The sequence below is a fragment of the Magallana gigas genome, chromosome 7 (genome assembly GCF_963853765.1).
Source record: "Magallana gigas chromosome 7, xbMagGiga1.1, whole genome shotgun sequence".
NCBI lineage: Eukaryota > Metazoa > Mollusca > Bivalvia > Ostreida > Ostreidae > Magallana > Magallana gigas.
This window is the reverse complement of record NC_088859.1, coordinates 3,616,150-3,626,668: the sequence shown is the minus strand read 5'-3', so window position 1 is coordinate 3,626,668 and position 10,519 is coordinate 3,616,150. Positions and strand designations below refer to the sequence as shown.

At 34.8% G+C, this 10,519-nt stretch overlaps 1 protein-coding gene across 1 annotated transcript; it reads left to right on the top strand.

Moving 5' to 3' along the window:
• Positions 1–71: 71 nt before the first annotated feature.
• Positions 72–9,413, top strand: LOC105335167 (ciliary microtubule-associated protein 2). Its single transcript, XM_011438946.4, has 11 exons — positions 72–243; positions 429–516; positions 1,511–1,681; positions 1,944–2,069; positions 2,161–2,298; positions 4,707–4,850; positions 5,365–5,532; positions 6,254–6,382; positions 6,954–7,078; positions 7,567–7,696; positions 9,257–9,413. Exons 1-11 carry the CDS (start codon positions 194–196, stop codon positions 9,266–9,268), a joined length of 1,281 nt encoding a protein of 426 aa, XP_011437248.1. The 5' UTR covers positions 72–193; the 3' UTR covers positions 9,269–9,413.
• The last annotated feature ends 1,106 nt before the right edge of the window (positions 9,414–10,519 follow it).

The window sequence follows — 10,519 nt, the reverse complement described above, 5'->3', positions numbered from 1 at the left end:
AACTGATTTAACAGTTTTTGATCATTTACTTTTCCTTGCAGGGCTTTTAAATCCCTGCAGTATTAGTCCGTCAAATAGCCGGACCTTTTTTGTTATGGTTGCCATGTGACGTTTTCCCGCTGAAGTACAGAGAAAAAAGATGTTAAAGTGAAAAATTTGGGATTTTATCAGCTGATTTATCAGAAATACAACCATGGCCGAGAAAAAATACACAGGGGCCCCATTTGGAACCCAAACAGCGAGGTACACCATTCGTCTTATTTCATTTTTAGGCCAATTAGGGGGAGTGTTCATGACCCCAATTAATCGCTTTCGAATAATAAATAGAATCACTCTACATGCCTTATAATATCTGTCATGCCAAGCAATTTGCAATGTCTGGATCACTGACTGCTTTTGCTATTGTATCATTATATGTATCATTTTAGATTTGACGTCTCTGGAGTGCACCCCAAAAGTAAATATCCCGGGACCTTCACAGAGATCCCGTATGATAAAAAGTCCATTGATGAACTGGTAAACACTCTGACTGATTATACAAGTTAACATATGGCTAAAACAGAAATATAAAATACAATATAATTAAGAAATTATATATAAATCTATATTTGGACATTATTATTTTGAGAGTTCTATAAATATATTTCACATTTACATGATTGTTAGTTTTATATTAATCTTTGACTATCAAGTATATATACCAAACACTAGATGTTCAATAGCATAATGAACTTTGTCCTGCAACCTCTGCTGTAAATTGACGAAAAGTAAAGATTGAAATAAAGCTTTTTAAATCTATATTTGATCAGTAACCATATATACATGGCCTTGTGAACTGTGAAGTCATTCCAACATTCAAAATCGATTTGAATTTAATTTTTACATAATGAATTTTAACATCATGAAAGCATAAAAATTGATTTACAGATGAGGGTAATGAAAGGGACCTACAATCAAGTTCCTTGGGTTTGTCATGAAAAGTGACTACCTTTAACTAGTATGTAATAACTACAACTTGCATATAAAATGTATTGGTCAGTGGTCTCTATTCATTTTGTGGAATGCAATTAAACACTATAAAAAAAAAAATGTGTTGAAACTGCATGTAAAAGATAAATAAAAACAGTTGAAATATAATTTATAAGTTATTGGGAAATCCAATCTTTAAAAACAAAGCATAACTTATTCTGTAATTTAAAAGATATGTATGGTGTTTTGTTGCAATTAATGTACTTTGTTAATTTATTGTATTTTGACAATAAATTGAAGGTGTTGAATACAGTTAATCTTATATTCACCTCTTACGAGTAGTTGCAGATCTGTAGCTCTCTGGTTGAAAAAATTCGGATAGACAAACTGGTTTGTCTATCATAATTTTTTCAACCAGAGAGCTACAGATCTGCAGCTACTCTTACGAGATGCATGTAATGTGAGGTTATGTTTAGATTCCATGTTACTCTTCAGTTTTCAGAATGCAGAAAATATGAGAATCCTTTTTTCTGTTATTTAGAATCGTCGACTGGCCCCTGGTTCATACAAGGTGGATGTGGGTGGGTTCAATAAGAAGACTGTGGATGAGCGAGCGAGTGGGCCGGGCTGGGCTCGAGCCTACGAAGTGGAGAGAATGGCCGCCCTTCCTCATCTGTTACACAAAGACCAGTGGGAACTGAAACGACTCTTGGTATTAATCACATTAGCCTACTTATTCATACAACATGACCTGTCAACATGTAAATATGCTTTGTCATCAAATTAATATACAAAGTAGATTAGAATAAAGATTGGACTTCTTAAGGATGCCTAAAGCAAGATGAAGATGGATAAACTTTAAAAGATTATCAGCTAGTGTACTTGCCCAGTGGGATGGTTTTAGATTTATCATACATCAGGAATTTAGGTATTCTACAACTGTTAGTATACACTTGATTTAACTTTATTTTCAGCAAAGGAAGCTAGCTCCTGGTTCATACGACATCAAGGATTTCCTTCAGGTGTCCGAGGAAAAACCTAGAAGTATTCGTGGAGTTTGTCAGACCAGGGATCAACGCTTCAAAGAAAATGTGGCTGCTGTAAGAACTAAAAAATTTAGACCTGTCGAGGAAACCAGAATTGTTGTTATTCACTTGTACTTTGAGATTCAGACCGCCCTTTCTGTTGTAGAATGAGACCCCAGGCCCTGGTACTTATGGTAAGGGTGGAATCCCCCACTCAGCAGTAGAGGAGAAGGCCAAGAAATCCACTAGCACTGTGGGGATGCTAGACGCTGGCTCCTCCACCCCCAGAAATCTACCATCTGTCGTAAGTCTAAATTATATCCAATAACACCATTTAAAGCTGCTTGGTCCGATTTTGTATCAAATTTTGCGCACGCTTTTAAACGATGGTTATGCTAAGTATATGTATAATAATAGACATTGCAGTAGTTTTCCCAGTCAATTAAGCGAAATTTCAATTAAGAAAAATTCGTACAAAATTTGCTAACAAATCAAACGACATAAAAGGGTACTGCGTTATTTCGCCTCATGTTAAAGTTTACCCCTGCCGACGAGACGGGTATGGTTGTTTTACAACATTGACATCACTTTAAATATAGGTTGAAATGATCAGACAAATTACAAATGAAAAAGTGTAAGTTTTGTTCGCTAATATTTCTGAAGTTTGCTTTCTTTACAATCAATGCATATCATGCGGATTGAATAACCCCAATTATTCGGGGGGACGAAACCAAACGGTTTCCTTCTCTAAACATTCCTGTGATGCATTTTGGTTTGTTTTTTCGTTTGCCCAAAAAGAAATTATTTTTATTTACTTTGAATATTTCTAACTTTGAAAGGAGACTTATTCTGCTGGTGTAAATAGGAAAAAGTCCATAATTTTCTAAGATAAATGATTTGTATGGAAAAAATTTTGATACTGTAATTACAAAAAAATCGGACCAAGCAGCTTTAAAATGCATTTGTTCATTAGTTCATAAGAATACTGTATACCAAGTTATTTTTGCCCTGTATTTGCACTTTGTCAGTGATGGTTAATGGAGCAAAAATGTTGTTCATTTCAATATTTACCTGAAGCCCCCTAAACTATTTGCAATTTCTCTCTAGTTCCCCATAAAATGCCCAAAGCCTCAAAATTATAGTTGACAATGTATACTGTAGATATCATATTTTACATAAGTAATTATACCCCCCACAAACGAAGTTTGGGGGGGTATATAGGAATCACCTTGTCCGTCCGTCCGTCCGTCCGTCCGTCCGTCTGTCCGTCTGTCTGTTCGATTCGTGTCCGGTCCATATCTTTCTTATGGAGAAACATTAGAAGTTCTTACTTCACACAAAGATTGCTTATGACCTAAGGGTGTGTCATGACCTTGAACCAAGGTCATTTGGGCAAGGTCAAGGTCACTGGCAGAAAAAGTGCAAAATTCGTGTCCGGTCCATATCTTTCTTATGGAGAAACATTAGAAGTTCTTACTTCACACAAAGAATGCTTATGACCTAAGGGTGTGTCATGACCTTGAACCAAGGTCATTCGGGCAAGGTCAAGGTCACTGGCAGAAAAAGTGCAAAATTCGTGTCCGGTCCATATCTTTCTTCTGGAGAAACATTGGAAGTTTTAACTTCACACAAAGATTGTTAATGACCTAAGGGTGTGTCATGACCTTAACACAAGGTCATTTGGGCAAGGTCAAGGTCACTGACAGAAAAAATTGCAAAATTCGTGTCCGGTCCATATCTTTTTAATGGAGAAACATTGGAAGTTCTTACTTCACACAAAGATTGCTTATGACCTAAGGGTGTGTCATGACCTTGACCCAAGGTCATTCGGGCAAGGTCAAGGTCAATGGCAGAAAAAAGTGCAAAATTCTTGCCCGGTCCATATCTTTCTTCTGGAGAAACATTGGAAGTTCTCAGTTCACACAAAGATTGCTTATAAGCTAAGGGTTTGTCATGACCTTGACCCAAGGTCATTTGGGCAAGGCCAAGGTCACTTGCAGAAAAGTATAAAACTCGTGTCCAGTCCATATCTTTCTAATGGACAAATATTGGAAGTTCTTAATTCACATCTAGAATGCTTATAACCTGAGAGTATGTCATGACCTTGACCAAAGGTCAATTGAGGAAGTTCAAAGTCATTGTTAAAAAAATATCGGGCTCAGTATACCAATAATTCAAAATGTTTATATTAAGTGGCTGCTTGACATGTGGAATTTCGTTTGATTCGAGTCATGTTTGTTAACATAAGGATGCAAATGTCCTCATGCATTAACAGTTAACTTGAACTAAAATGGAATTTAAAGAATAGAAATTGGTTTGTGTACTCATATAAGCAATAACAGTTTTAAAAAATAGAGCAGTTGTTATTTATAGAAAATGGACGATGAAATAGATTCATTCAATATTTTCTATAATAGAAAAAATACATGAGTTATGATTTTTCTTAGCGGGGGGTATCAATTGTGAGCTTGCTCACAGTACCTCTAGTTAATCCTGCAATTCTGTAGTTTTGTATTAAATTGCAAGCACCAAACTTTTGTTGTATTTTCATAAAGTTTGCAAGTGTCAGAATTTTAAAATTTGCATGTGAATATTCTTGCACTTTTATGGGTATCTTCATTCTTTGTTTTATTACAATATATCAAATCTTTATCATTCGTAATGTTGTTTATTTTTGTAAATGGTTCATTGAGGAATGCTGATTTTTCTCAGGGCTCGGAACTGGGACCTGGAACCTACAACTTCAAGAGCTTCACCCAGGAGGCAGTGGAGAAGGTGACCAGCCTGAGGGGGCCCTACGATTTGTTCTCCGGGGACAGAAACAAGCCAATCAATGATGGCTACCTGGCTGCTCCTGTAAGTGTTGCCTTGGTAACATTGCATTCTCTATAGGTCTTATATCTTTACACATATATACCATCTTAAAATAAATGACATATAAACTTTGACCAAGAAGATTTTTGTTAACTACATTACAGCAAAACTCGGTTATAACGAAGTCACTGGGACCCAAGAAATTACTTCGTTATATCTGTAATTCGTTATAGCCGTATTAGAAATTGAATAAATTCACATTGTTGGGGATCCAAGATGACTTCGCTATATCCGTGAATTTGCAATATCCGTGTTCGTAATAAACGAGTTTTACTGTATTATGGTAGTACCTTTTGATTTCTTGTACAGACAGTGAATGATTTCAAATAGAATTATGCATGCTAGATTGTAAAAAGAAACTTGATTTAACCTTTAAGTTATTAAGATTCTAATTTGCAGGCAATCTTGGATCTTAGGCATACAGTATAACTGTATTATAATATATGGTCTTTCAAAATGCTTGTTTGATTTTAAGCACACTAATATTTTTGATCAGAAACTGGCTGACCTAGGACCAGGGCAGTACGAGCTGAAGTCTTTTGTGGACGACTGGAAGACAGAGCACCGCGTGCGACAAGGAAAGTTCGGGAAAGTGGAACAGCATCCCCGGAAAGGAACGGAACGAATTCTCTGTTCCACTCTATCACAGTGTCCTAAGGAGGAGGTGAGGAAGGAATACCAAGCTTCCACATTGTCAAAACAGATTTAAATGTTGTGTCTTGTGTTGGTGGAAATCTTAAGTTACTGCCCAGTATATTGAAAATAATCTTTACAGAGGAGGCCAGTGGAGTCATTTGGGGTTTTATCTAATTAGGAGATCTGATCATCAATGTAAATTGTGGATCAATTATAGCTTATAACTACATGTATTAACATCTGACAGTTACCGAGTAGTAAGGCAACTCACTCAGAAGCTGATGTAGCATAACCGAAAAATGCTGACTGTAGCCCGTATATATTTGTTCTGTTACACTTCTATATGTACTGGTGCTAACAAATTGTATTAAGTTATATTGCTTACAAAATAACAGCTGATTCAAAACCATAAACCACGTAGAAGCCATAATTAATGCAAGTTCAGGTAATAAATTTTTAATACATGAAGTCATTGTGAGTAGTGTATGAAAGTCAAGCATATATAATACAAAAATATATCTACTAAAACTACACTAGTATTTTATAATCAATGTATATATGGGAATTATTATCTATAGCCAGCATTTCGTTTTTGTTTCATTTAAAAAATTTTTTTCAAATTTTGCAGAAAATTTTATGCAATTAAGAAATAATGTGAGGAGTTTTTGAGGAGTTGACTATCAATTACTGCTAGTTATGATTAATAATGATTTATAGATAGGTTATAATTAATAAGGATTTATATACAGGGAACACCTGGACCAGGGACATATGAACCCAAACAGCTGTCCAAGCCCGAGACCAAAAACTCACCCGGCTTCCTGTCCACGGCCCAGAGGAATGACCGAGTGTCACAGAGGTTCTTCACCAGGAACTTTGTAAGTTGTCACTTAAATGTCTGATGTCTTGTCATTATAATGTCGGAAGTAAGATGTCTTGTCATCATATGATGGTGAAACCATATACTGTTTTGAGGAGAAACATCTCGGGAGGTATTCTCACTTAACAAGTACATTCTTGTGTTAAATGATCTGAGCTTTTAGCCAGGAGTTTCCCTGTCCGTACCTGAGGTCCTGAGTGGTGGTAAGCCAGAGGTCGCTCCTTTATACAAACCTGAGCTCACTCCCAATTAGAGCTGAACAGATTTGTGTTATCATAAAAATTTTGTTTGTTGTATGAAGAAGGCCTATAAATCTTATAGAACTACAGAAAAAGTTACTTGGTAATTATACAGATGCTTTAATAAAACCAAGAACAAATGGGTCACTTGTTTAAATATCACTTGTTGCCAGACAACCGCAAGACCGAGGACCTGCCTAGTTCAAACCTCACTCATCTCGTTCACGTTCAGAGATGTTCACTCATCTCGTTCATGTTCAGAGATGTTAATTTTTGTCATGTCTGATGGTCCTTACTCAGTAATCTACAGTGGAGTCCTTCTTTCTTCAGAACCCTGTGGGAGCTGGTCGCTATGACGTTCAGAAGTGGGAGGAGTGCCAGCATAAGAACGGCCATGGCAGTGTGTTCCAGTCCAAGACCGGCAAACTGAACGCCGTCATGGAGAAATTCCTCAAGTAAGCTAGCAATCAATCAAGTCTGTTAACAGATTAAGCAAAGTATATGTCCATCTATTTGAAATTTGATTTTCGAATGCTTTGAAAATGCTACACCAGTTTTTGCAGGATTTGAAAATCAATCTAGCATGTATAGTTAACAACTTACTGATACGATTTGTATGGTACTTATAGAAAAAAAGGTTGACATACCTTGTACTGTGTACTAATATAATATAGTAAACCAAAAATATTATCAATTCATATCCCCCATGAACAAAAGAACCCTAAATACTGTATAATATTTACTATTCTACTTTCACACTAAGTGAACCACAAATTCAAAAGCCCCACCCACTGTTATTTCTGTTGAATCCAAGCTCGAAAAAAATACATATGTAATGAATTTATGATACCAGTGATCAGATTTATAACCTGTTTGTGGTGGTCTATTTGTAGTGGTTGTAGAGAAAGTACTAGTAAGTTTACCTGTACCCTTTATTTTACAGAGAGAGAGTGAGAGCTAAGGATGTACAGTTAAAGGACCGTGTTTTTCTGGTGACCCCTGAACCACCAGAAGTCTATGTCGGTCGAACAAAAGCTCAGCTGGACTTTGCAGCCAGACGCGCTGCCACCGTGGTATAATAATTCTCTGAGTGGTAGCACGGGTGTGGTTGCACTGGATTATCTACCTTGATCCGTTCTTGATTTACCTCCCTTTGACATAATTGTTTAATTTATCTTTCACTGTTTGTTTGTGCTGTGATTTTCTGTGTGCCCGCCATCATGACTGTACAGTATTTTTGTTGATTTTCTTTCATTTTTATTTTCCAGAGTTTGTGATCTTTTTTTTTTTTTTGTATGCACATCTTGTTTGGCTGTCTATGATATGTTTGTTTTGCTCATATTGCGACTTCTATGGCTTGTATTCAGTATTATTGTTAAGCTGTGTGATACCTACTGCTCTCAGTATTGATGATACACCTGTCTGCAGGTGAGAAAACTTAAGTGCTGATGACTTTAACAATTTAGGATTTAGCTAGTTAGTTAATTTTTTACAGTATTGGGAAATATATTGTAGCCAATTTGTGATTTCTTTTCGAGGAATCCTTTGGTTAAGAGTGAATTACATAACAACACTATGTTATACCATGCGTGTTTTATTTGATTTTATTGAATGTTAGATTTTTTTTTAAATTCAAAATAAAAAAAATTTTTTATAGCAACAATTTTTTTTCAATATTGACACAGTGTACTGCAAGACTTATAGGTTGTTGTACTGTTTTAACAAGTTATCTTTTTTGGTAACAATATTTTCTGTGATATAATTTATTAAAGTTGTAGATATTGAGTAATGTATGTAAAGATAATATTTGCCAAGACATTTTGTGTTGAGATTATTTTTTTTGATAAGCACATTGAAAACATCACCTCAGCTGGACACGGAACCAGTCTCTTTGTACAGACCACCGTTTCCTTTACCTAGTCTGATTAATGCTGCCACAATATAAACTAAGCATAAAATGCAATGGCGTGTTACCACTGGCAGATTAGAATGAGTAAAATCAGTATTAGTATTTTCTTAATAATGCACACAATTCATTTGTGAAGTATTACCATTAGATTAGGATTTTATAATAGTATTTTTTTTAAAAAGTATTTATTTTTTGCCAAATATATCATTTACTGTATATTTTTTATACACCATGTTCTTTTTTCTGCATTTGAGATGTATTATTTTGCCAGCTTTTAATGTATCTACACTGTTAATAAAATTCAATTTGGACTTTAAATTTGGATTGGGTTTTACTTTGGTGTCTGAATTTAGCAGGTATCAACTTCTGCACAAAGATTCATTTTTCCCACAGGTTTTGTACTAATTCATTTTCTCTTAATTATTTCACCAAAAATTTCGTAACCACATATTCAGACTTTTTGGAAGTTTCCACTCTCCAACCATAATTGTTCTTGCATGAAATGTTCCAATGCCATATACACGTACCAGTAAAAACCATAGATTTAATGACACTAAATTATGTTATTAATTATGGCATTGATTAATACTTGAAAAACTTAACATTTCCTACATTTCAACCTTTTTGCACATTACCATTTCAATTAGGACTTTTTTTTCTCACGTTCTTGCTCTCAACGAGTTTCTATTTGTTGATCATTAATTACAATTTTATTTCTTTGCAGTCCAACAAATAATTCCAAGTATTTGACAATGTACCAGGAGTTGCCCCCCTTAGAAGTCCAGGATCAAACTGACTTTAGTATTACAGTGAGGGACAGTTTCTCCTGTTTTCCAGTATTATTTTAGCTTTTTTAATAAATACATGTACTGAAACAAAAACATGTAGTGCCTGTCATGTGAGAGGACCAATAAGGTTCAGTTTTTATACAAAGTACTTGGTAGACCTCAAAACCAATAGAAGTCCACAGTAGATCTTTGACCTTGATATATCAGAGTCATCTATTAATACAGCTCATATTGCTTTAAAGATGCTGACTTCTACAGGTTGGGACCAATCGCCCAAATGGGATATAATGACCCATTTGGGATATAATAGCCCAAATGGGATATCAATTTAAGGTGCAAAAAAGAAAAATTTTCGATTTTAATTTTTTTTATATAAATCTGCATAAGAATAGATGAAATGTAACAACTTTTGATGTAACTGTACTATTACGGAGATTGATCCCTCAGTATATCCAAAACTTCTTGGGGATCAATCTTACAAACTAAAGACATATGGGAAAACCTTCTTTACCAAAATGTTGTTGAATTTGATACACAATATTACAAAAACTGTGAATAACTGACAATTATTTATAATAATATGGTGAAAATATTTTGGAAAAATCATAGATTTTACCCATTTAAGTAAGGGTCTAGAATCCATTTAAATAAATTATTAATAAACGTTATTAAAATTATCCATTAAATAACAGTACTTTTAAGATGCAATTATGACCTAATATTTACATTTTCCAGTGTCTTTGCCTGTGATAACACTACGTATCGATTTTGTACTATATAACTCATAATACAAAAGACGCCAAATTGAGGCGCCAGCGGGGTTTGCTTATTTATATTTAAATATTTAATCGTACGATGGCTTAAAATTATATAAATATAAGTAATAAGGAATCATTCTTTGAATATTATGAGGTGATAATTTCGGTCGGGGCGTGATCAAATCTATCATAAAGCCCTTCGGGCTTTATTGGATTTGATCACGCCCCGACCAAAATTATCACCTCATAATACTCAAAGAATGATTCCTTATTTAAATCCTATTTCCAAATTTGAACAGTATATAGTAAATCTTTTGGCATGATGTGCAGCTTAATTTGAAAACCTATAGATCTGTCATGTTTCAAGAATGAAAGCACATTACTATAAACAATGTGTTCAAGACAAAAATTAATAAACTGCATTTGAACATCGTTCATCTT

Excerpts from the sequence above, each read along its gene's own strand:
- LOC105335167 (XM_011438946.4), top strand. The coding sequence starts at position 194 with ATGGCCGAGAAAAAATACACAGGGGCCCCATTTGGAACCCAAACAGCG. Across the intron at positions 244-428 it reads TTTGGAACCCAAACAGCGAG|ATTTGACGTCTCTGGAGTGC; the intron begins GTACACCATTCG and ends GTATCATTTTAG. Across the intron at positions 2,070-2,160 it reads TCAAAGAAAATGTGGCTGCT|AATGAGACCCCAGGCCCTGG; the intron begins GTAAGAACTAAA and ends TTTCTGTTGTAG.